At 43.0% G+C, this 23,771-nt stretch overlaps 1 protein-coding gene across 1 annotated transcript in view; it reads left to right on the top strand.

Moving 5' to 3' along the window:
- Dock4 (dedicator of cytokinesis 4) overlaps positions 1-23,771 on the top strand; it is a 370,554-nt gene that overhangs the window by 171,329 nt on the left and 175,454 nt on the right. Inside the window, 3 exon segments of the mRNA XM_040743206.1 lie at positions 1,279-1,427; positions 6,335-6,419; positions 12,177-12,328. Of these exon segments, the coding sequence (XP_040599140.1) occupies positions 1,279-1,427; positions 6,335-6,419; positions 12,177-12,328 (386 nt within the window).

The following is a 23,771-nucleotide window of genomic DNA, read 5'->3' as shown; positions in this document are numbered from 1 at the left end:
TGATTCGCCACAGTAGCAAAATTGCAGTAGGTTATGAAGAAACAATGAAATCATTTTATGGTTGGAGGTCACTACAACATGAGGAGCTGAATTTAAAAGAGTCACAGCAATAAGAAGGTTGAGAACTACTAGAATAGACTATTAATTATTTTTGTAGAAAGTAGAAGCATATCTTATGGCTAATAAAGGTGTGAGTAGTTACTTTCCTAATATCTCTGTGGTAAGGTGTATATTTTTCAGTAAAGAAACAGTGTTTCTTGAGGGCTTATTGTGAACCATGCTGAATCATAATAGAACTAGGAACATGTTACGTACCCGGGGATGGGCCTTTTTCTCCACACTCTGTATGCTAGCTCCTGTGTCTCCACAGCAACTCTCCATGGTGGATGCTGTAGTACTCTACAGATGAGAACACCCAGAGAGATTGATGAATTGCTAGTGTTTTACTCTAGCAATGACGCAGGTGGGAGTCAGGTGAAGACCATCCAACTCCTGGGGCAGTGTTCTTCACCTCATGCCTTTGTCACACATAAAGTGTCTCCTCGGGAAAGCAGTACTGTGCAGTTTCACTGACGACTGAGATCATCATCAAGGTTTTCTTGAACCCGAGGTCTCACCCATCTTTCTTCCTCCAAACCATGGGGATTACTGACAGACAGGTACACTGACGCCTTGTGAGCTTTTTAAGTAAACAAGAAAGAACCATTTTTTTTATGAGTTTGAGTAATGACCAGATAATGGCAGTGAATGGCGATCAATGCTTGATTCTGAAGCATCCTTATGCGTCCAAATTCATGACTTTATTGATGAAAAATTAGGACCAACCTTCAGGATGCAAGTGGGCGACCATGTTTTCCATGTCATTGGTTTTAGTTGCGTGCAGCCAAGACTTGAGACAAAAACACGAGTAGTCAGGGAAAACTGCTTGACAGGGGTAGAGGTCAGGCCGCACCTGAAAGCATAACAGAGCTTGGACAGAGCTAAGAAGGAAGCTCTTGGAGAGGAAAGCTAGGTTGTGTACTCAGGCAGAGGCCCGGCCAAGCCTGGGGAAGGAGCATAGCGTCTGTGTTAGGGAGGTGAGAAGTCTCATTTGGCGTGGACGTGAGAGCAGTGTTGTGTGAGTTGGATGAATATACACAGAGGACAAGGAGGTGGGGAAGACGTATCGGTGGAGAAGCTGTCTACACCATGGCAAGCCCTTGGTCGTCCGCCCGCTTGGGTTTCCCTCCATTCCGGAAAGAGAGCTGACTGCCGAATCTGTGTTTGCATGCTCCTCAGAGAAATGAAGGCGACCTATTCCACAGGCTGTGGCACATCATGAATGAGATCCTAGATCTGCGGAGGCAGGTGCTGGTCGGCCATCTCACCCACGACAGGATGAAGGACGTAAAGCGCCACATTACTGCCCGACTGGACTGGGGGAATGAGTGAGTACCTGGCGATTGCAGCTGCTGGAAGGAGCATTGAAGGGCCAGGCGTGAAGCCGGGGTACGCTGATACCACTGGGAGGAATCACACACGGGTTTCCCCATTCAGGCTTCACGTGAACCATCCATGATGGGAGCCAAAAACCACATCTAGTGGGCCTGGTGTGAGCACTAAGATATCTTTTGCTTTCCAATGCCTGATAGTGTGACAGTGGCCAGGTGGTCACAAGAAATATACAGCTTCTGGATAAAATGTGTCCTTTCATCCTACGGTATTTAGGTTTGACGCATGTATTTTCTTTTATTTGTATACCTCCTCTGTATCATGGCATAGATGGACAGTATGATGCAAGGGAAACTTACCAGCCTCTGCTGAATATCTTAAGACAAGTGCACGGCTGTGCTAAGTCCTGTGCAGGCATATAGCCACTCCGAAGAGCTGCTTAGGAAAGCTCAGGTAAAGGCTGTCATGGACTGCGATTTACTGTTAAATAAAAAATGTGGGGGACTTATTTAAAATGACAGATAACTACTTAAGTAGTAAATCTAATTACTAGAAACTCTGACCAAAGCTGATACTCTACTCAGTATGAATATTAATAAAGGAGTGACGAAATAGGTAAGCCAACTTTTTCTGTGTTCCTAGTTTGCACAAAGACTAAGGCAATGATATAATTTCTTAATATCCAGCAAGGCCACACCCTTACCTTGTTTAATATTATCAAGATCCTATTTACTATTTGAGCTTTAGTGGATCTTGGCACAGAATGTTGGGAGGGTATGGAGAATGAGAATGAACGTAGTACACAAAAAGAAGAAACGCCAGGAAGTAAGCCATGAGTAATTTCCCTCTTTCTGAATCTGGATGAACCCATCTGGAAGTAAAAAGGTGTTCCCCCTAGTTATAGGAAGGGGCTTTCTCAGAAGCCTCCTTGATTTCTTTCAGAATGTTAAGGGAATACACAGGCTGCCTACCAGATTTTAACCTCCATCTCACCACAGTACTTGTCATATCTTATCGAATATGATAAGCCACTCAGCCGTTTACAGACAACAAAAATTTAAATATGGCTACATGATTCATTCCTGTGAGAAATAAAAGCAAGAGGACAGGTTGTGATGGCAGGAAGAACACTGAACTAGGGAATCCTTTGTAACATTTCTTTTTTTGCTTTTTCCATTTCTTTCCTATGTTTGTTTGTTATTTGTGTGTGTGGCGAGTAGAGGACCACTTGTAGGAGTGGGTTCTCTCCTGGAGAGTAAATCCAGGGCCTCAGGATTGATGGCAAGTGCTTTTACTCCCTGGGCCATCACACCTGCCCAGATCTTTTTTAAAGACTGGAACCTTCTCTGTCACATGAAAGAACTGAACTGGAATTACAGAAGCTCTTTAAGATCCCCAGGATTGGATGGGAAACCTGCTGTGCCTCCTGCTGGGCTGGATTTGCAGCCTTGGTGTTGACTTTCTCCTTCGTGCTTGAGTTCACATGGTCTTTTGTTTGTTTGATCTTCTTCTTCTTCCTCTTTCTCTTCCTCTTCTTCCTCTTCCTCTTCCTCCTCCTCCTCTTCTTCTTCTTTTTCTTCTTCTTCTTCCTCTTCCTCTTCCTCTTCTTCTTCTTCTTCTTCTTCTTCTTCTTCTTCTTCTTCTTCTTCCTCTCCTCCTCCTCCTCCTCCTCCTCCTCCTCCTCCTCCTCCTCCTCCTCCTCCTCCTCCTCCTCCTCCTTCTTTTTCCTGCTCCTCCTCCTCCTCCTCTTTCTCCTTCTTGTTTTCTTCATGAGAAGGTTTCTTTATGCAGACCTCATTGTTCTGGAACTCACTCCATGAACCAGGCTGGTCTCAAACAGAGATCCTTCTCCCTCTGCCTCCCAAGTGCTGGGATTAAAGGTGTGTGCCACCACGCGCAGCTCACCTAGTCCTTATTCTTATTTTTTAAATCCCTTGACTTTTTACTTAGTTAGAGTTGGTCATTGGTCACTATGTCAGTCCTCATTTAAATGAGGACTAGCTTGTTAATAAGGGTGTTGGATAGAGTTAGATTATCAAAAAAATCCCAACAAAATGTTGAACAGGCAAGCAAACAAACAAACTTGTCTTTTTTCAGTTTGCTGAGGAGAAACAGAACAATGGGGAACTGGGGAATAATTTTATATTAGGACTGTACTGAGGCTAAGTTTTTGGCTTACATGAGTTCTAGCTTGTTTTCTGGGCAGTTCTATGGCTAATTTATGGTACGTTACTAAAAAATAATGCATGAAAATTAACGGTATGATTTAAATTATTCTTAAACCCATGAATTTTCTCACACTCTTATTCTATTTCCTTTAAATTCTATTGAAAATTTATTTAAGAATAATTAACATAGGGATTGTACATTTGCCATATTCTTTTAAGGATAAATTCATTTCCTTATTAAAGAGTGCTAAGTGGAAAACAAATTAGAATAATTTCTTTGCCTATTAAATTAGGTCATATTGTCCTGGAAAATGTCTGTCAGCATGTACATCTCTTACCAAACATAATTAAGAATGTGTTCAGGGTCACCTTGCATATAAGACTGCAGAAGAGCCATGAAGAGGAGTCCTCTGGATTTAGGGAACTTAAATGAAGTAGGAGATGGCCCATCTTGTTCCCTAACAGAATCAGTAAAAGGTAGTTCTCTCCTGAAATCCCCAGGCAGAATGAAAGTGGGGGTATAGATTTCTGTCACCCATAGCGTTCGTGATAGCCTCTGAAGTCTTCTTGAGAGTACATGGAAGGATGAAGACCTTCTTCCTTCTTCCTGGTGTCACAGAATTTTGATGGCTGGGTTGATATAAAGTTTGCCCCCTCCTTCCCAGCTCTGGCTTTCTGTATCCTGTATGGTCTTGCTCCATCTGTTTTTGCTAGGCCTTGCCTGGTTTTCCATTTTCTTTGTAAGGCCTTGCTGATCCTATTTTGTGAGCTAAGAAACCTCAAACAGTGGCTTGTTCACCCTCAGACAGTACCTGTTAACTGACAAAAAATGAATAACAGCAGGTAGGATGTTTTTCTCACAACTATGACTTCAAGGAGCTAGCAGCAACTGATAACTTGGGCTGCTCAGAAAATAGAAACTCTTGACTACTACTTCTGTCAGTAGACATTCAGGAAGGGCTGCAAGCTCATGACTGGGTCTGATCTTGCTCATTTTTTGTAGTGCTAAACATGTGTGACCCTTCACAGAGCTTTTCTTTCTACTGTTATATGGATGGGTCTGAATTCTCAGGTTCAGAGTCACAAAGAATGAATATCTTTGACAACTAGGTGATAAGCTATTGGGTCTGCTTGGGTTGAGCATGCTAAGCCAACCCCTCTGACTGCTGGCCAGCTGCAGATTCTTTCCACATATGTCAGGTGCCCACACAAAGGTTCAGCCAGATATACATCATCAAGAGGAGACAGTCACATGAATACCCTCCACTCTCACCTCTCCCGGGAGAAAATGGAGCTTAGGCACCCCTTCTTAGAAGAAACTTTGACTAAGGCAGGTGCTAAGATTCTTATGTGATTGTATGTTTTGTATCCTGTAATATAGTTCTTTCATCAGCGAGGTAAACCTGGTGTCAAATGATACCTCACGACCTGGTTCAGTGACTCCTGGGAGGGGACAAAGAATGGGAACTGACCCTGTTAGAGTCCCTGGAGTGGAATAGCATGGGAGGATGTGACTAGTTTGAGAATAAACAGCTGTATTTATCATGATCTGAAAATTCAGCTAAAAGAATAGATTGCAGTTTCAGTATTTGAACATCACTTAAGAAAATAAGGAAGGATTTTAGTGTCAACTGACAGTCTTCCCATTTTAACAGCTAGCGTTTTTCAGGGTGGCTGGGCAGTGCTTGGCTTGAAGTAGATGCTGAATTAATCATTTTAATGCTGCAACTTTAATGAGATTTTGAAGCATAGAATTTCAGGAGTCTCTGTTATTTTTAATACAAAAGTTAAGGAAGCTGTCGTTCTGTAATTAGAGGTGCAATGCCAGAAGGTTTCCATCTTGGAGAGTGATGCTTTGAGAAGGCCGCAGAGTAAATTATCCTCAACAAACTAAGCACGCAAACAGGAGTGTGAAAAAGAGGGGAGTAGGTTGACAGGGAGAGTTACGAAGGCAGTGGGGAACCCTCTGGAGAGACTATGGATGCAGAAGGAGGTAAGCGGACTTTGTGGCCCTGGTATCAGTGTTACCCAGTGGTTGACCTAGGGAGGAGCATGCTAACAATATCACTGGGGGGAAACTGTCAGGGAACAGTGTGACACTAATGTTCTGCTGTCCATAGTTTGACATCCTAAACTGAGAACCGTATCAGTAGCCTGGGTAGTTGCTAGAACCTAAACCGAAACCACATATTGGCGACAATAACACCTGACAGAAAACCATTTCACCACCACTGACAGGCCTAAGCTGGGCTGCCTCTGTCCCATGCCTTGGCAGCCTTACCCCAGAACTTGGCATGACTGAAAAACATGTGTAATTCCTGGGGCTTTACACGAGGCGTATTAACTCTGAGTAGCATAGATCGGACCCTAAAGGCCAGACTTCTCTCTTACTGCTTCCTTTTTGTAAGGCAGACTCTAGTTTCTAGTGTATTCCAGTTTAGAAGGCTTCTCTGCAGCCAGTTTGTGGGTTGTTGAAGAGTCTTGACACCATGCTACCAATATTTTCATCGAGAGCACTAATACATCCCTCCATGATTTGCCTCTGACGTATTCTGTTTCCCAGTTTTGCCCAACCTTGTGCTATGCCCATTCCGACTGCAGATGCAAGTCATGCCAGACACAAATGGAGGGAAAGTGTGACTGATCAGGTTTGATTACATCTCTGTAGTGAAACCATGCCTAATACATTCCATAAAGGTGACTTGCCTCCCAAATGTTTGAAATTTGTTTTCTAGACAACTGGGACTAGACCTGGTGCCTAGGAAGGAGTACGCCATGGTGGACCCCGAGGACATCAGCATCACTGAGCTGTACCGACTGGTAGGTGCACAGGCATTTGCTCCCTGCCTCACTGCTAATTTTGTGGTTTCCATGGCATTCTTCATACTAGATGTTTTAAGAACTGGATGTTCCAGGTTTAATTTGAAGAGAATAAAAAAAGATTTACAAGATGAGGTGACCATGCCCCAACAGTACCAAGGCTCTTTCTCTTGCTCGGATCACTGTGAAGTTCTCCGCGTAACCCTTAGCAGGAAGTAAAGTTCTAGGAAGTAAGCGCAGATTTTTAAGTTCTTTCTCGAGTCCTCTTTTCTCTTGTCTGTGTCCAATGAAAGGCTTACTGGTCACACTTCTTCACCTGCCATGTTTCTGGATAACAAAATGTTCACGAAGGTGCTCTCCTCTCCCCTCCCTGTGTATGAACTTCAAAAAGGGGTCTCCAAAAGTCACCTTCAGCTTCTGTTTTCACATCTGGACCCCTACCCATTTCTAAGTGGTGGAGACCATTGACGATCCTAAAACATTTTAAACACATTACCTACCACAGGAGCACCTATGACACCATTTTCTTTCCCTAGTTGCCTGATAATCTATCTTTTGGCTTAGACCCTTCCAGTGAATTCTGTCCCTGAATTTTGTGTGTTCTTCTAAATGCCTGTGGGGAATTTCTTGATAGTAAGTAAGCTTTTCTCCAACCCCAAATTAGAGGAAAAGGTCTAGTTTAGGAAGGGTTGTCAAAGGATGTTGCCTTACCTAACTTTACTGTCATCTCGGTGATGACTATACCATGCTGTGATGTTCCTAAAAGGAAGGCACTCAAGACATAGGAGACTCAATTTTAAAGGCTTTGCTGCTCTTGATGTAGTTTTTCATCAGAGGTACCTTCATGAGAGTAATGGGTGATTCTTAATTGATGATTATACATGCATGTCTGAAAAACTGTAGGGAAAAGCCACCAGCTTCCTGTTGGGACATGCGACCCATGAGGAATCGGCCTTCACTCTCTCCCTTGATCACCTTTTTATTCAGGGCATGTGTATTTTGTACTGTGGACGGACTGCTTTCTGCTTTTCTCAGAGGGCCGCTTTATCATACACTGAACTTTGGGCATTCAGTCTTGCATACTGTAGGCCTCTCTTACCCTGCACTTAAACAGAGTATCAGACATATCTTAAGGGAACAGTTAAAGGTGGTTGGAGGGGTGCCAGGGATGGAACCCAGCGGAGTACTTGGCTAATGTGTACATCATCTCTGGGTTCTATCCCCAGCATGTTGTAAATTGGTGTGATGTCACATGACTCAGAGGCAGAAGGAGCGAAAGGTCAAGCTTATACATAGCTACATGGAATCAAGGCCAGCCTAGGCTGTGTGAGGCCTTTTCTTTGAAAGGTTTGGGAAGGGGATTGGAGGGAGAAAGGGAAGGTAGCTTCCTATTGTGTCCTGTCTCCATCAGGCATCCTGTCACATGCTCTTCTCTCTCTGCACCACCTGTCTGTCAGCAGCTGCCTGCCTTTGACTGAGTCAGGGAGCGGGGCTGGGGGGCTCCACCACCAAGTCCTTGCTTTTGATCGCCAGAATAGTATCATTTTAGATCAAGGGCCGTGGGGGTTGACAGTGTATTGTCATTTAGGATGAAGAGCTGTGGGGTGAATGTTCCCAGAAAATAAAATCCATCCATCTTTCCTTCCTTCCTTCCTTCCTTCCTTCCTTCCTTCCTTCCTTCCTTCCTTCCTTCCTTCCTTCCTTCCCTCCCTCCCTTCCTCCCTCCCTCCCTCCTCCCTTTCCTCCCTCCTTCCTTCCTTTTTATCACACTTGAAACAGAATTTCCAAACTGATGCTGTACCTTGGGGAGAAAGGTCCTGGTTTTGGTTTTTGCCAGCCCGGTTCACAGATCATTCTCACCCAGCTATGCCCATCTGAGCTGGGAAAGTCTGAACCTTACCTTCCTAACACATCTCTGTCTACAAAAGTTGCCTTGCCAAAGGCCACACCTCAGTTCTGCTATAAAGAAAAGCTAATTGGCTGGAATCTCTACTTGTCCGGGCCTACAGAGCATCTTTATAGGGACGTTTTATGTTTTAGGATCCTGTTTTCTTGTTTGCAGTTCTTCGTGGCCTAGGGCAAGGGTTGCCAAATAGAAAACACTGGCTCTCAAGGAAGTTTTGCCCTCCCCACCCCAGAGGTACATTTGACGTTGGCTGAAGACAGAATTTGGTTGTCGCAACAAGGGATGGCAGTATAGACTGTCCATTTAGGGGGTGCTAAACACCTCCAAAGCCCACTTTAGCTTCCTCCAAGACTGAGAAACCTGGGCAGAGCCCATTCATCCAGTAATTAGTTCAGTGCACGCGGAATATCAATTTGAGTTAGAAAACCTTTGCACTGAATCTATTTTTTTATTTTTATTTTTTTGTTTTTTTTTTGTTTTTGCTAATAAACAGTGCAGCTAAAATACAAGGTGCACATGCATGCAGTACAGCTGCTGGGGGCAGCCGCAGCCATGGGGGGGGCAGCTGCAGCCATACATCATGTCACAAAGGGTTAGCATCTGTGCTGTTACCACCAGGTTACAGGTCCTGAAGTTTTAGCGTGCCTCCTCTTCATTTATTACTGAGATGTTCTTTACACTGAGATATTTTTAGCAATCAGTCCTCAAAAGTAGTGAACTACCAAGAGATAAGCAGGCAACCATAACCCTTTCAACTCCAAATCCATCCCAGATCTGGAGGAATGGTGGGTAAGGGGAGACTACAAGCTGAAGGGTTTTAGACAGAAGGGTGTGTGTCACAGGCATGGAGCACAGAATGTTATTTTTAGCACCCAAGGTAGGTTCCAGGACAGCAGCTAATGACTAGTCAGATGCAACAATACATTTTTCAGTCTGCTGTGATTTGCATCTCTCTGCATATGATCTACATCAATGATTCCCCGCCCTCATTGCCCATTATAGCCACCTGGGGAGCCTTTAAAACTACAGCTCTTGAGACAGCCCACCCTCTACAAATTCCCATTTAATTGTTCTGGGACAGGACCTGGGCGTAAGTGTTTTCTAAAAGCTCTCTAGGTGGCTCTAAAGTGCAGTCAAGGTTAAGAACCCCTGCTCTAGGTATATTGCATTATTTGCATGAGTAAGCGAGCTGATTTTTTTTCCCTGTTGGTTCATATTGAACTCCATGACTGATGCTGGAAACTTTGTACCTTGCGAGATGAAGAGCAGACACCTCCTGGGAGTCAGTTCTTTTCAGGGGACATGCGTATCTGTGGCTCCCACGCTGGCCTTTGGTAGCCATTTATTCCTTTGGAGTAGCTTGTGCTACTTTTGACTGTGCATATGTGGGGGTCTTTAAATAACTCAGCAAGTGAGTAGCAAGTCTAGACTTCCTTTTGGATTAAAGAGATTTAGTTTTCCGAGCATGTGATGCATCTTTTGCCACAGTGAAAAGAATCTTGAAGGCACAAAATAGAGCAAGGCTCACAGAAAAATGGGGAAAAATTTTACTTCCCCTGCCCTCTGTAGTTAATTTTTTTCTAATCATTATGGCTGATGAGGTCCACTTTCTATTGTATTGTGTGTGTGTCTCTGTGAGCACGTGTGTGTGTGTGTGTGTGTGTGTGTGTGTGTGTGTGTGTGTGTAGCTTCACTTTTACAGAGAGATGTCCTATGTGGCTGATGAGTATGAGTTGAGTAATGGTCTTTTTAGTGGGTTACTTGCTTGTGACCTTTTGCTTTTAGATAGTTCAGAATAAAAGAAGTGCATAAACTTTCTGATGATGTTATATATGCAATTGCACTTACTACTATAAATTGTAAAAATGACATTTGTCCGTAATTGTTGAACTCTATTTATCAGCCTTAAAAGGTAGCTTATATAGAAATGTAGCTGTGTGCCTTCACCGCTAACAGCTGCCCATGGCCCTGGAGTTCAAATGGCTGATGCTAAAATGAGTCCTCTCTTCACCATGCATCTCAGAGGTGGTAACAGCTGGCAGTCTGCAATGTGAAAGTGACCATACACTCCTCACTTCAGCACCTCCTATTCAGTTAACACCCAGGATTTCCAGGTTCTTTCCCGGGCCCCTTCTCCTACATCACTGCTTCTCAAGTAGAGATCCAAGGGCAGAGTAGACTGGCAGCAGTTGACAGCTGGGCCAGTGTATACATGGCAATAGAGAATTAGAAGCCTGTGCAAACTTTTGCATTGCCATGGTATTCTCAATCTCTTTTTATTTGTCTTTTGTTTTTCTGGAAGTATTTACCTATCAGCCTCCACAGCAAGCAACCTGAACTGTCACTACAATCAAATCAGGAAGTCCTGTCCTAATAGAGAGGCTAGAATTCTTGCTCCTTCCCTGGCGCTTTGTTTGGGACAGTTTTCCAAGGAGTCTATGGAGTTCCCAGGCTCACATCTAACTCCTGTTTTGGACTCTCCTGACAATACAGTGTTTCCCCATTCATCATCCTTCTACAGTGTGTGTGTGTGTGTGTGTGTGTGTGTGTCTGTGTGTGTCTGTGTGTGTCTGTGTCTGTGTGTCTGTGTGTCTGTGTGTCTTTGTGTATGGATTGGTGGGTGTGTCTCTGTGTGCATACACAGCAGCTTTGCTGGTGTCTGTCTGATCTTCCTAGTGGGTACCGTATCCATGAAGCATGAACTCTTTCTGTGTTTACTCACAGTTGCATTCCTAGTGCTTGGCACATAGTAGATATCTAACAGGTATTTATTGACTGATTGCTTGTCCCCGTGGTTTCCCATCTGTAGCCCTGTAGGTAATTTCTTTGGTTCTTCAACCTCTGTGTATTTTTGGCTCTGTTCCTATATCACAAGTTTGACCTCATCCATCTATAGTGACAACAAGATGAGAAGGGAACACTCCTAACTTTAGCTTCTTCATGGGCTTCTTGACCATCTCTCATAGCTCTCTCCATAGCGCTATATTAAGTTAGAACCATTTTCTTGCTTTAGTGATACAATAAGACTTGCCATGGCCTCAATCAGAAGCTACCGAAGCTCTGCAGCTTAATGTAATTTAAAAAATAATGTTAAAGTATGAGAAAGGAGAAGTCGTAGAAATATTCTTCAGCTTCCATTTGTCAAATGATCTATAGCGGAAATCTGAAGGGCTTTGTTTGCGGGGGTTGTTTAATGTTTTTATTGGGTTTTTTGTTGTTATTATTGTTCTTGGTTATTAAACCTAAAGCCTTGTATATGCTATGCTAAGCAAGTGCTTTATGACTGGGCAATATCCCTAGCATATGTATATACATACACACACAGAGAGAGAGAGAGAGAGAGAGAGAGAGAGAGACAGAGACAGAGACAGAGACAGAGACAGAGACAGAGAGGAGGAGGCAGGAGGCAGGGGCTGTTACTTAGTCTGGCTTTGAGCTCACTTTGTAAGCAGGTTGGTCTTAAACTTGAAATCTCCCTGCCTCTGCCTCTCAAGCAGCTGAAACAACAAACTGCCCCGGCCAGGCCAACTTTCTTGTTTGCTCTCTAGGATGACTGGTTTGTTCCCATCCTGCAAGTCGACTAGGATCAGCAGAAACCCTTTGAACTTCCTCCCTCCCGGATTTATGCCATGAGTTGATATCATCTTAACATTAAAATGTAAAGGGAATCCTAAAGCAAGAGCCCTTGATCATCTTAGCACAGATGCTGGAAGAAAATTTGAAATTTAGATTAGCATGAATCTAGCATGGGAAGAAATTTTGCTGTCTCAGTCCCTGTCACAGCACAGTTTTGTGCGTCCCTTTCTTCAGTCCCTCTGACCGTGTTTTTCCTGGTGGGGTGTGTCGCTCAGATGGAGCATCGGCATCGGAAGAAGGACACCCCAGTGCAGGCCAGCAGTCACCACCTCTTTGTCCAGATGAAGAGCCTCATGTGTTCCAACCTGGGAGAGGAGCTGGAGGTCATCTTCTCACTCTTCGACAGTAAAGAGAATCGCCCAATCAGGTAATGGCACGTGGACACGGCACTTGACTTTCTTGAGGTAACGGTGGTGGACGGTTACGATTGACGTACTTTCAGATACACTTTCCAATTACCAGCCTCAGATCATCTATAGAACTCTGAGTTTCTGATTCACCTACCCTCTAGATATTTCCATTAAGGTTCGGCAAATTTGAGAATTCCTGGGAAATCACAAAATCTATAGACTCCTAAGTGGGCTTAAATGAAAGATACCAAGCCTGTTTTTGTTTTTGTTGCTTTGTGTTGATAATGCCAAGAAGATAAAATTTCTCTATAGTATAATGTTTACTTATTGAAGTCGGCACATTTTATCTTTCGGTTTGTCAGTAAATAATAACATCCATCTCCTTCGTCTGGATTGATATCATGGAAGAACTTCAGGCGCTCACCCCCATGGAGGTATCAGGGCTGTGAAACAGGACACAGTTTGTGCTGTTTCTCGTTCTCACAGCGCTGACTCCTCTCTGTTGTGGTTCTATGGCAAGCTTTTCATTATAAATTTTGGTTTTGCCAGGCGGTGGTGGCGCACGCCTTTAATCCCAGCACTCGGGAGGCAGAGGCAGGCGGATCTCTGTGAGTTCGAGTCCAGGCTGGTCCGACAGCCTCCAAAACAATACAGAGAAACCCTGTCTCGTAAAACCAATAAATAAATACATAAATACATACATAAATAAAATAAAATTTTGGTTTTTCTCTCATGTGAGGAGTCAGATCCCAGGCCTTGTGCGGGCTAAGTGAGTTCCTATCCTTGTGTGATGTACCTAGCCCACATTGTGATGCTTAGGAAAAGACTTAGAGTCTTAGATATTATGTTTTGTGTACCCAGCCAAATGTCTGAACTCTTACTGAGACTTTATGAGGACTGTATTTATTTTGAAATGAAGCATAAAGCATTTTTAAATTAAAATTTCACATTTAAATTATGAATTAGGATGGAATTACTTGAGTCACACTTAATGATCCATTTGTACAATGTTTTTAAAGTACTTATTAAAATAAATACCAAGAATCTTCAGCAATTCTAAGACACATTTATTGATTCACAAGCACAAAGTAACTAGGAGTATTTCCCTCCTTTTGTAGGAGTTTATTTTTGATACGATTGTAACCATATACATGACAGATAACTTATAAATTAGTTTTTATGTACTGGTAAGTGTGACTTTTATTTCTTGTTAGTAGACTGTAAGGTGGTGTTCCTGTGAAGTAGGTCTAGAATTTATGAAGTGTGGGAGTCACGATGACAGTATACTTTCCAAGGCGACCTGAGACACAGTCGGAGGAAATGAATCCATGTTCTAGACTTTTCCCCTCACAAATGATGTCTCAAAGAGAAGAAAAAGGATCAAAATTGACCCATTGTAGCCTTGCACTTAAGTATGAATGAGGATTAGAGAAAACACCTGCTGTTCTTTCTGTTTTTTTCTTATCTCTTAGAGACAGGGTCTCACTGTGTAGCCTTGGCTATCCTTGAAACTCACTATCTAGACCAGGCTGCCACTGAACTCACAGAGATCTGCCTGAATCTGTTTCCTAAGTGTTGTGATTAAAGACCTGTGTCACCACTCCAGGCTCAACACCTGCTTTTATATTGAAACGCTTGTGGTTGACCCACAGTGGTCTAAAACCCTGAAAACTTTGGATGTATAATATACTCTCATGTATATTTTTAACAAGCAGTATAGACTGTGAAGGGAGAGCTCTTCTTCTTGTCTCTATTACACTAAAGTCCTGAGAAATAAATTCCTTTTTTTTTTCACAAATGTTGCAGTTGAATTCATATAACATTTCACTAATTTTTATATTAGGACTAGTAGAATGTTAACTGATATAAAATTCTCAGTATAATTAACCATGAACATAATCAGCATAATGCCATTATAATGTTACCATCTTTATCATAACATAAAGACTACTTAATAATTTATAATATTAATATCATCCGAATAATGCTGAATTAACATTAGCGTCTTTCTAAGTTTGTCTTATTAAAAACATTTTTGAATTGTCTATAATGATCCCAGGAAGAATCAAGCATGAGTGTCTCCCTTCCCTGGGCAGCACGTGTCTTACATCTCTCAAGCACTAGGAATGTAAACAATGTTGGGTTTAGTTTGTCTACATTTCTAGGGTTTACACATAGTGATCATTTTCTCTTAGGAAGTGTTAGGGATGTGGGTCAAATGGCCAACAATGCAGAGTCATAAGCCCGCTCCTGAAGAGGAACAGCATGCGGACATCTCTGTGACCTCTTGCCTTGGTTCTTTCTTTGGCCTTGGAACTCATAACAGGTCTTGATTCCTTCACTCTATTGTTTCGTTGTCTCAGAAAAAAAGAACTGTAAATGTAAACTGTGCTTCTAGGGCATTGGAAGAATCCTAGTTTTGTTTCTGCTGCTGTGATAAACAGCATAGCCATCATCAAAGAAAGCCAAAGCAAGGGTTCGAACAGAAACCTGGGGGCAGGAACTGAAACACAGGCCAGCTGCTCACTGGTCTGCTTTCTATCCTAAGTTCATTTAAAAATATTTCCCGACGTAGCTCTTAACTACCCTATGAGGAATATACTACTAATGTTCCCTTGTTTGTAGATGGTGGAGCCTGCAGTCCTCGCCCAAAGTCAAGTGCAGCTGGCCCACTAACGGGAGCTGTGTGGGAATCGGTATTTTCCATCCCTACTCCACACTCAACATCTGTGATATTCGTAATGTGCTGTGCCCTCCCCCACTTGAGCTGTGCCTGCCACTGAGTGCTAAGGAGTCTGTGTATGGCTCACTCTTTCAAGACCTCAAACAGCAGAAGCTAGAGCTTGCGAGGACGGGACAGGAAGGATCCAGTAATGACCAAGAGGCCACACAGAGAAGGGAAATCACTGTTGTCTCCCTGCCCCTTGAAGAGAAGGGCATCAGGAAACAGACTTGAGTTTGCAGCTGGGAGATTAGCCCTGAGAAAGGAAGGGGGGGTATGGGTGGGAACTACCTGAGCCATGGGCATGGGAATTGTTGTTTGCAGAGAGGGAACTGGCAGTATATGCCACAGGGTCCTCTCTTGGCTGGCCCTTAAGAATCAGCTCTTGCACGACGCGCAGCACCGAGAGGCACAGTGTGGTGATTTACACAGGCTGTGCAACTGTACGTTAGTGCTCCCCTTACCTTCATAGGCGCTGCTTCATCTGCATCAGTGTGTAAATAATCCTGACTGGCAAACGCGACATAGTTCAGTGGTTGACTAGAAACCTTCACTATTTTCTTTACTGCTGTATTCTAAGCCTTCATTAATTAACATTGGAATTTTGTCTTGGGACTCATTCATTCCTTTATTTTGGTCGCATCAGAGAATGTATTTAACAAGGCCACTTGGTCCCTAGCTACTGAAGGCTGCACTTACATACCAGCTGCTGGCGTGGGCTATTAGCTGAGAGTTTAGCAGCAGCGTGTGTTTAATTCTAGTAACTGCATGGATGAAGTTTACTTTCTGCTGATTCCTTTTTCACATACTTTCCTGAAGTTAAATTTTTTCCCCTACTATCATGCAGTTGAACTCATTTTCCTTGAAAGGCTTCATTTCCATAGATACTTTCTTTTGCCTACAATTATGCTTCATTCAGTCCAATTCTGTCATTTAAGGGAGAGGAAGTACTGAATACAATTGGTAAAACACAGGCTTTTAAAAAATACCAATTCATACTGAACTGTAAGATGGCTATGCGTGTCTGTCTGTCTGGGAGACACATGTCACCAGTGTCGTGTACACCCTTTCATTGTGGCTAAGTGGCCAGACTCAGGTTAGATAGTCTGGGTGGAGATCCTGTTTTCCCACATCAGCCTGAGCATGTAATTTCACATCTCTTGCAGCTGTTAACGAGTGGGACTTTGTGGGGATAATAGTGCTTTCCTGGAGGGATTTCTTGAATGTTAAGTGCATAGCATGTTGCTTAGTACCCAGTAGTGTCTATCAGTGAGCCCTGGCAATGATGACAAGAATTTTTAAACCCAAAGAGGAGGTATACATTATCCTAGCTAGAATTGTGTAGTGGCTGTCCTTGCATTCTCGGGGAAATCACACATGCCTAGAAATTGGTGATGTTTTGCTTATGATATTGCAGTTGAAGTTTAGAGAGACCTACTAGCAAAGAGGTATTGTGGAACTCATATTACCTTAGCTAGGAATGCTCAAGAAAGGGGGACTAGAAGCCTGAGGCTGGGTTGCATCCTGAAACACCACAGTGAGGATGGGAAAAAGAAAATTTGTAATACTCTGTAAGGTGGGGAGAGTCTTAGAAGGTACTGCTTTCATAGCTTCCCATAATTCATTTCAGAGGCTGGTGTAATGGAAGAGCTTATCTGACTTAGGCTAGGAGAAAATGATACTAGTTTCATTTGTGCATGGTAGTATGTAATAAGGTTAATAGAGCCTTTGAGGACTGCATTCCCTGTGTCCTGTGTTAGCATGTCTTGTTTGGTGCATCATTGGAAGCTTACCATGGTCTGATCACACAAGTTCAGCGTCTTCATTTTCACGTAATTTAGGAACATTTAGTGTTTGGCTTTGATAGATTGTAGCCCTAGGTCTGTTTTCCTAATTTCATGATACAAAGTTTCCAAAGCAAACAAACAGCAGAGTGGAAAGGGCCCGGTCAGACTAGCAAGGGGCAGGGTGCACCAAACAAAAATGGGTAGAGGAGGCATTTGGAGACCCTTCTTGAATTGTGGGCGTGACAACCTCCACCTCGGGCGCAGGGCATTTCCTGCTGTGTCTAGACATGTTGGCACAGATTCACTGTGGGTGTCTGTGCAGCAGTGACCCACAGGGACCTTCCCTGGGGCCTCTTGTTGAGAAACACAACTGCTTCCCCCTCTCCCTTCTCTCCATCATTTGAGTATTCCAGCAGGTGTGTGGGAACTGGGATTGTCTCTCCTCCGAGTTAACCAGATCTGGGCTTTTTTCCTCATCTGTTCACTCTTGTGTTGAAAAATAATAATAATGGCTCTGAAAATACTGGTTACCCTTGCTGGTAGCAATTTTTAAGGAAGCTGCTGGGGGAGACCCAAATACAAAGAAAATGAGCGAGGTAATGGCTTTATTCGGAGTATAACTGAACCCCTCTTCTCTAGAGCATTTTATGATGTAAACATAATATCGATTATTTAAGTTTAGTAAATGACTAGAAATGCTAGTGTTTCAGAAAACCAGAAGCTCACAGAGTTCTGGACATGATTTGGCTTCTTTTTTTTCCCCCTTTGGCTATAAACACTCAGGCGGACAGCTTGCCTCTCTTAAGTCATGCTGCATTTTACAAGAAGGCCCCCTTACCCGGTTCCTGTGCTTTAAGTCAAGAGCAGATTAGTGTGTCCTCCCCCACTAGTATTACGATCATCTTTGTCTTTCTTCATGTACTCCCCTGTAGGGAATTCAGAATAATTTTGCTTTCCCGAGTTCTCCGCAGGATAAGCCATCATCACATATAGCAACCACTTCACAAGGGCTTCTTTGGTATTCAGTGTCATTTCTGCCGAGGGAGGATTAGGTATTGACAAAGGAATTGTTAATGGTGTGACTCTACGTTCTTACCATCTTTATGTTCTCAGCACCTGGCATCCTACTTACACAGGGTGTGTGCATGAGGAGGGGGGCGATGCAGTTAAAGGATGCTTTTAATCCTTGCCTTGCTGTTGCTGCAAAGCAGTAGAAGAGCATGCCATTAGTACCTTGGCTATCATCCTCCCCAGCCACCCCCCAGGGCGGGTGCTCCTTGCTAAGAGAGAACCAGAGTGTTGAGTGCATCATTAAGAGCTGTTTCGTGTTACACTGGGCTAACCAGGAGCTGTGCTCTCAGACCTGTCTCTTGGGAGCCATCATTTGCAAACACTGTCATGCTAAAATGTACATAAAAGTCATCAGATAAATGCCTGGCATTCCCCCAGTAAGCATTTGGAAGTTTTGGGTTACAAGTTAAGCAGGGTGTGCCTTCTTAATGCCAGTTGGGCATGTGCATTTCACACCATTATTATGCAATTATTGAAGTTTGTTCATTTATGCATTTCGTCAGCCGGCCAGTAGCTTCTTCCTTAAGGCCAAATGCCACCCATCTAGGGACGGCATATAAAAACCATGTCCTCCCAAATCTTGTCTTCTACTTAGGTTCAAAATATTGAGAAAATTAAGGACAGTTTCTAAACCATGCCTTTATGTAGTATTGTATGTATGGTAGGGAGTATACATTTTGAATTTTTTGTTTTGTCTGTTTATTTGTTTGTTTGTTTTTTGATTGTCTCCCTAGGTAGTGCTAGCTAGCCTGTAACTTGCTGTGTAGACCAGGCTAATCTTGATCTTCCTCCCTCTGCCTCCAGAATACTGGGATTATAGCCATGTGCCACCATACCTATCCTGGATTTAATAGTCATAAAAAGTAAAAACAACATTTATAAAACAAACCTCAGAACATCCTTTTGGGATTAAAAACAAAATACATGAAAGATTTGTTTATTGTTTTTAGGTGCTTGAATTACATAGGTTTTTATTTAATCACTCTGTTTTCATTTGAGGCTTCTCAACCTTTATTTTTTGTTTGTTTTTAAATGCCTGCTCCACCACAAACTACTTATGAAGAGCTTTGGTTTACTGGCTTCCAACATTCTTTATTAAACGCGGTCTCCTAACAAAGAGAATGGTATTTCACAGAGTCAGAATAACTACTATATATAGGTCAGATTGATTTTTCCCTCCAGGAATGTGAAGGATACAGTGTTCACAGTGATCAAATTCTGTGAATTCCAAAAAGAATCAGCCTGAGACCGTCTGTCTTCCTTCATGCAGATCGCCATACTTCCTGACCCTGTTTTTCCTGACGCAGGTCCTACCCACATCCTACTTCTGCTTCCTCTGCTCAGGGCTTGTGTTCCTATTAACATCTGATGTCTGGAAAAAGGCTAAAGCGATTACCTCCCTCCCATTCATTCTTAGTCAGAATTCAAAACAATAGGTCTAGTAATGGCATTTCCATACGGCTTTTCCTAACTCATCCTCTCCCACAACGTTCTCCTCATCGCCCGCCTTCTGTCTGTTTCTTGCTAGCTCCGCTTCCCTCCCCAAGTGGCACCCTCTTCTGCTTCCATTTCACAGGTATTCCATTATCCTCTTTCCCTCTTTGCGGTTTCTACTTCTTAGTTACACACAGGGAGACATGCGCACACTTGGACATGTTTCTGTCCACACTTAAAGTTTCAACTCTGCAAATGAGATAAACATGTGGCATTTGTATCCTGTTTTTTGTTTTTTGTTTTGGTTTGGTTTGGTTTGGTTTTTACGAGACAGGGTTTCTCTGTATTGTTTTGGAGGCTGTCAGTCCAGCCCAGCCTCGAACTCACAGAGATCCGCCTGCCTCTGCCTCCTGAGTGCTGGGATTAAAGGTGTGTGCCACCAATCCCCGGCTTGTTTTTTTTTTTTTGATATAGTAATCTATGATTCAACTGTTGATTTGCATATAGGCTGGTTCTGTTTCTTTACTATTGTGAATAGTTTAGAAATAAGTACGTATGATGTACAAGTGTCTGCGACTTAAAGACGTCTGTGGAGCCAGGCGGTGGTGGCGCACGCCTTTAATCCCAGCACTCGGGAGGCAGAGGCAGGAGGATCTCTGTGAGTTCGAGGCCAGGCTGGACTGACAGCCTCCAAAACAATACAGAGAAACCCTGTCTTGTAAAACCAAAAAAAAAAAAAAAAAAAAAAAGACATCTGTGGATAGACACAGGAATGCTGTGGCTGGATCTGGATAGCTATATTTTTAATCTCTTGAGAAACCTTTATACCGGTTTCCACAGTGGCTGGAACAATTTACATCCCCACCACTAGCTTCTCGGGGTTCCTCCTCTTTCCCGGCATCCTCTCTGACACTGCTCGTCATTTCTTTCTTAATGGGCTCTTCTGCCTGCCAAGGATAAAGAACCCTAAAGCAATTTTAGTATACATCTCACTGATGGATAACGGTGTTAAAATAAATTCTGTTTTATAAACACTTTGTTTAGTTTTTTAGCCCACCAGTGAATTGGGTAATTTGGGGGTTTGTGGTGTATAGTTCTTTATGCAGTCTAGGTATCAGTCACCTGGATTAAGGTATAGTCGGCAAAGATTTCCCCCCTTATTCTGTAAGCTGTCTCTCCACTCTCGTGACTGCTTCTTTGCTATACATAACCTTTTAATTTCACATAACCTCACTTGAATATTCTGGGGTTATTTGTTATGATGTTGAAGTCCTTTTTCAGAGTATCCTTAATACATATTTTCTTTACTAATTGTTTGCACAGTATTTATCTTCCTAGGAATTTTACAAGAGGAGCATTTGGGGATTTTAAAGTTAGAGTCATTGTGGTACGTAGGTAACCAGAATCATCATCATCATCATCATATTATTATTATCATCATTATCATCATCATTATTACTATTTAACTCTTTTCAGTCTGGCAATTGTGTGGGTGCTATGAAACAGTAAATTGTTGTAATTTAAAAGGGGGGCACTTGAGAGAAAGATGCCATAGAGCTTGGGTGAAGATTTTTTTTATTGGGGGAAAGTGAATGGGAAAGGGTTGGGGGGGAAGAGGGGAGAACAGCCTCTGGGGACAGGGGCAGCAGAAGAGAAGGGAGAGCCCGGGGGGGGCACAGAGAGACAGGCAGAGAAGCAGAGTGAGAAAGATGAGAGGTGACAGGGCCATTTTGAAAGGGAAGGCAGTGAATGAGCGCAGGTGGTGCCCTTAGTGGCTGCAGCTGAGGGCGTGTCCTGTCAGAACCCCAAGGGCAGGCCAGTACAGATGCCTGAATACTAACATAGATATGTGATTGCTTATTTATCCCTGTAAGAGAGTTGTTGTTTTCCTCTTACCACAGAGATTTGTCATCCTAGAGAGTGTTGTTTCATTTTTTCTTTTAATTATCAGAAAGATAGCATGAATGCTGAGAGATAAAAATGGGCTGATTTTGATAGTTAAAACTGCAGCGGTCTTGGCTATAACTTTAAAAAAGCATCTGCTCGTGTTACTTTCAGCTGGATCCTTTGCCTGACAAAGCCCCAGATTGTGTGGTCAGTCTCTCCATAGCAGGCATGCATTCAGCGAGTCCAGCTTTGGCTGTCCACAAGAGTACGCTTCTCTCTTAGGTAAAGGACTGGGCTGTGCACAGTCTGTATCTGTGGCTCCTTTTTCCATTTCTTTTTAATCGAAAGAGATCACAATCGTAATGCCACTTTAGTTTCAAATTTAGCACACTAATGACCTTGTCTAGTAAGACTTGCAAAGAAAAGCCCTGTCATTGGTGCTGGCCCTGTGCTTGGGAAAGAAAAGGAGATAATATTTGTCCATGAGATAGTGGGAATTTGTAGCCTGTGTGTGGCCACTTAAGACAGCCATAAAAGACAGCAATTGGGATGTGTTAAGAACTGGGCTTTGGGGCCTGAAAGGACTCCTTAATGGGGAAATGTTTTCAGCCATCCACCATGATAAATCAGGATCACCTGGCTAGGAATTGAGCATTACAGGAGAAAGCAATAACAAGCCAGATAACAGGCTCCTAGATAAGAAGGCTAATGGCTCTCTTCTCTTTCTACTCTGCAGTCATTTTCATGGGATACAGGGTCTCTTCATCCTTCATCTACCCATGAGACCTAAATCCTAAGGTCCAAAAGGTAGTCCAGGGCTGCTTCCACACCTCCTGCCCACTTTCCACAGCAACCTGAGGCAGCAGCATCACCTGTCCCTGTCATGATGCTGTTTAGGTTTTTCCATTTCAAGTGTTCTTCGTAACCTGCTGAAGACAAGCAAAGCATTGTAGCTCTCTGCATGGTGTTCAGCTGTGGGGGGTTTGTACATTTATCTCAGTCTTTTGTGACAGACAAAAGATGAATTAAAGGGAGCAGAACTGGATTGGGCAGCACACACCTTTAACCCGGGCATTTGGAGGCAGAAAGAAGCAGGAGAATCATGGATGTGAGGCCAGCTTGGGTTGCACAGTTTTAAGACAGCATGGCAACCTAATGTCTCCAAAGCATGAGGATGATGATGATGATGATGAATATTTAATCTCCACATGGGAGATAGCCAGGGAATGAGCAATTCTCAGACATGGCTCCGAACCGCAGCTTACTAGCATCATCAAAAACAAGCTGCATTTTAAGAAAAGTGATTAAATGCCGGACAGTGGTGGCACACGCCTTTAATCCCAGCACTCGGGAGGCAGAAGCAGGCAGATCTCTGTGAGTTCGAGGCCGGGCTGGACCGATAGCCTCCAAAACAATACAGAGAAACCCTGTCTCGTAAAAACCAAAAAAAAAAAAAGAAAGAAAGAAAGAAAGAAAAGTGATTAAACAAGGGAATATATTGAGTTTCTAAGGGATGACAATTTGTGGAGAGGCAAATAAATGGCCAAGGGGGGGTTAATAAAAGTAGTCTATGTAGCGCATCTGCTGCTGTCTCCAAGCCGAATGAAGACTGTGGTCTTCGTTGGTGGACTCTGTTCACCGGGGTAGAAGAGGAAGCTGGTACCTTTGGTCTTTATAAGTCAGTGTCCTGCTTTTAGGCAGACTGAGGAAGGGCAGAGCTTTCTGTGTTTCCTGCATCTTGGCTGCCTTTATTGCATCAAGCCTTAAAGCTAGTTTGGAGTATTCAGTGCAGCATTTTGCAGTGTTTTGGTGTCTAATCTCTCATAGAACATCGTTGGAAGCATTTTTGCCCTGTTAGTCAAAAAGCATTTGAGAAAAAGTAGGGGACGCCGTTGAGACTCCCCCACACTGGCATTCCATTGCTTCCCAGAGAGAGGTTTAAAGCCCATCCTGGTGACCATCTCAATGCTCCTACCCTTCCTGTCTCAGCTTCTGGAGCCTCGTTAACTGTTACCACAGCACAGCACAGCTAAACCTAAGCCAAGGAGCTTTGCATTCTCTATGATGCTTTGTTGAGGACTGGTTTGTTTTTGCTGTGGTTGGTTGGTAGGAGTATAAAAGATTAGAACTCCTCCTTTAGTTTTCCAATTAGCTTATAAAGACAAGGCCCTGTAAATGTTTCCTCTGTTTTACTATTGCTAACTTTGGGGGATGTAAATAAGTTTCAGGTGATTTAACTCACCAAAATAGTTTTAAAGTGTTCTTTGTAATTTTTTATAGGTTAATTAACTCAGGACCTTTTTGCATGACTTGTTCAACCCAAGATATTAATCACTCCTTATATTTTGAATAAAGTTCATGTTGTATGACTTTCGCATGCATGAAATCCTCAGATTAGTTTGATTCTTATGTGAGAAGTAACTTAGAGTGATAATGTGATCCTGTGTTGGAGAATATGAGATCTTTTATAACATATAAATCTCTTTAAAATACAAGAATATATGTCGTATAAAAGTAGCAAAATCCCTGGCATTGGTTGTTAGAATCTTTAGCCGCCTT

Source organism: Mesocricetus auratus, unplaced genomic scaffold (assembly GCF_017639785.1).
Source record: "Mesocricetus auratus isolate SY011 unplaced genomic scaffold, BCM_Maur_2.0 Super-Scaffold_15014, whole genome shotgun sequence".
NCBI lineage: Eukaryota > Metazoa > Chordata > Mammalia > Rodentia > Cricetidae > Mesocricetus > Mesocricetus auratus.
Note: the sequence above shows the minus strand (reverse complement) of the source record. Positions and strands in the feature narration are given on the sequence as shown.